Genomic DNA, 1,834 nt, shown 5'->3' with positions numbered 1-1,834 from the left:
GCTGAATCTCAGGCCTGAGAAGGGGAAAGGAGCTTTGTCAAATGTGACAGGCAGAGCCCAGTCCCAGCACCCATACCCACTCAAGCTGCCTCACTGGCCTGTCCATGGGGACAGAGGATCCAAGAGAGCTGTAAGGATGGAACTTGCAAAGCCTAGTCATGCTCATCGCTGATTCTCCCAATTTTCCCTCCCTCAGTGCCAGCTCTGGCCCCAAACCATCAAGGAGCTCAGCTCCTCCTGGGCTGGTGAACACAACCCCAGCACAGTTCACACCCTGCCAGGACTGTGCGCTGGCCCATGCCATTTCCCCCTGCTGGACTCCATGATGGGCACCAGCTGGCAAGGTCCTGGTACTCACCCGGAGCTCCCCATTGGCCGCCTGTCCTCGAGGCGCTGCACAGGAGCCTCCTCCTTCTTGGCTGAAAAGAGAGCAGGTAGGTGAGGGTGGCAAGAGGCTGCAGGGCAAGAGACACAGAACACCCCAGGCACAGCTGGGGAGAGGTTTTACAGCACCCAAAACACAGCTTCCTGCAGAGAGGAGCTGCACATCCCCTTTCCTTTACAGACTCTTCACCACCCCCTTGGCCACCCTAGGGACCCCTGGCTGCTTTCACAGGCCAAGAAGGAGACAGAGGCTGAGACAGTCCCAGGGCAAGGAACCTGGGCAGGGTAACACCAGCCCACAGGCAGCACCATTGCACCCTGCCCCCCATTCCCACCCCACCACAGGGAGCACGGGCAGCCCAAGGAGGCTGGCATGGCACAGGGGGAGCCTCACAGGGGGTGGCACACTGCATCCGCACCTTCAGACTTCTCAAACTGCTCCAGTAGGCTGGACAGGTCAGTGGCTTCAATCCCTGGGCAGGGAGAAAACACAGCAAGTCAAGTCAGCCAAAATAATCCTGGCACCAGAGGGATGCACTTCAGCCCCATCCTACTCCTGCACCAGCCTTCGTGGATAACAGAGCGAGTGCTGGGGAAGAAGCAGTGGCTAAGTCTGCAGCAGCTCTGTATCTCACAGAGCAAGGACAGGAGCACCTGGCTGTGCAGCCCCAGGAGAGACTAGTTTGGGCACAGCCGACCCAGACCATCCACTGGAGGCAGCATCCTAGCAGAGCACTGGGAACAGACTGGAAGCCCATGGACATAGCTTTGTCACCCTCAGCCCCAGAAGTGACAGAAACCAGTCCTGATACCCAGGCTGCCAGCAGCACCACAGCTTTGCTGGCTGGCATGCTCAACCTAGTGCGCCGCAGCCCTCCCACTCACCGATCTCGCTGATGAAGGCTTGCACGATGTCCTTGCTGCTGTCACTGGGCTGTGCTGGGCTGAGGAGTGGCTGGTGCCTCCATGGCCGCACAGCAGATGCCTTCGTGGGCAGACTGCTCTCTCGTCCTGCTTTCACTGGTGGTACCACAGCCTGGGAGGTGGATTTTTGGCCAGGTGTCTCCTGCTCAGCAGCTGCCTTAGGCTCTGGGAGGGCTTTCTCCCCTGCTTCCTTGTCTGGCTCTGCAGCCTTCTCTGAGGGGCAGGTGTCGGGCGACTCCTCAACAGGGCCAGCAGCAGGGGACATCTCCACAGGGCACTGGATGGCAGCTGGGGGGGCCTGTGGGAGCTGGGTGAGGGTTGCAGCCTGGGGCTCTTCTGGAGGCTGAGTGGGGGCAGCCTGGGGGGCTGGCACTGCAGGAGGGACCCTGCGGGGCTGGGCAGCAGCAGCCGAGGGGGCTGGCAGAGGCTGGGTTGGGGACAGAGGGGCCTTGGGAAGAGAGCTCTCCCCTGCCAACCGTGCTTGTCTTCTGGGGTCCGACACCCTGCTGGTCACTGGCCTCGCCCG

General features: G+C 61.2%; 1 protein-coding gene across 1 annotated transcript in view; it reads right to left on the bottom strand.

Annotated features, from left to right (window-relative positions):
• Window positions 1-1,573, bottom strand: part of LOC103811424 (peroxisome proliferator-activated receptor gamma coactivator-related protein 1-like) — a 5,633-nt gene extending 4,060 nt beyond the window's left edge. The window contains exons 1-3 of the mRNA XM_009084395.1: window positions 1,270-1,573; window positions 804-857; window positions 359-419 (exon numbers count right to left, since the gene is read on the bottom strand). Coding sequence (XP_009082643.1) covers window positions 359-419; window positions 804-857; window positions 1,270-1,573 — 419 coding nt within the window. The remainder of the gene's footprint in view (window positions 1-358; window positions 420-803; window positions 858-1,269) is intronic.
• Window positions 1,574-1,834: the final 261 nt, after the last annotated feature.

The sequence above is a fragment of the Acanthisitta chloris genome, unplaced genomic scaffold (genome assembly GCF_000695815.1).
Source record: "Acanthisitta chloris isolate BGI_N310 unplaced genomic scaffold, ASM69581v1 scaffold14211, whole genome shotgun sequence".
Lineage (NCBI taxonomy): Eukaryota > Metazoa > Chordata > Aves > Passeriformes > Acanthisittidae > Acanthisitta > Acanthisitta chloris.
The sequence above is the reverse complement of the archived record's forward strand: the minus strand, read 5'-3'. Positions and strand labels throughout refer to the sequence as shown.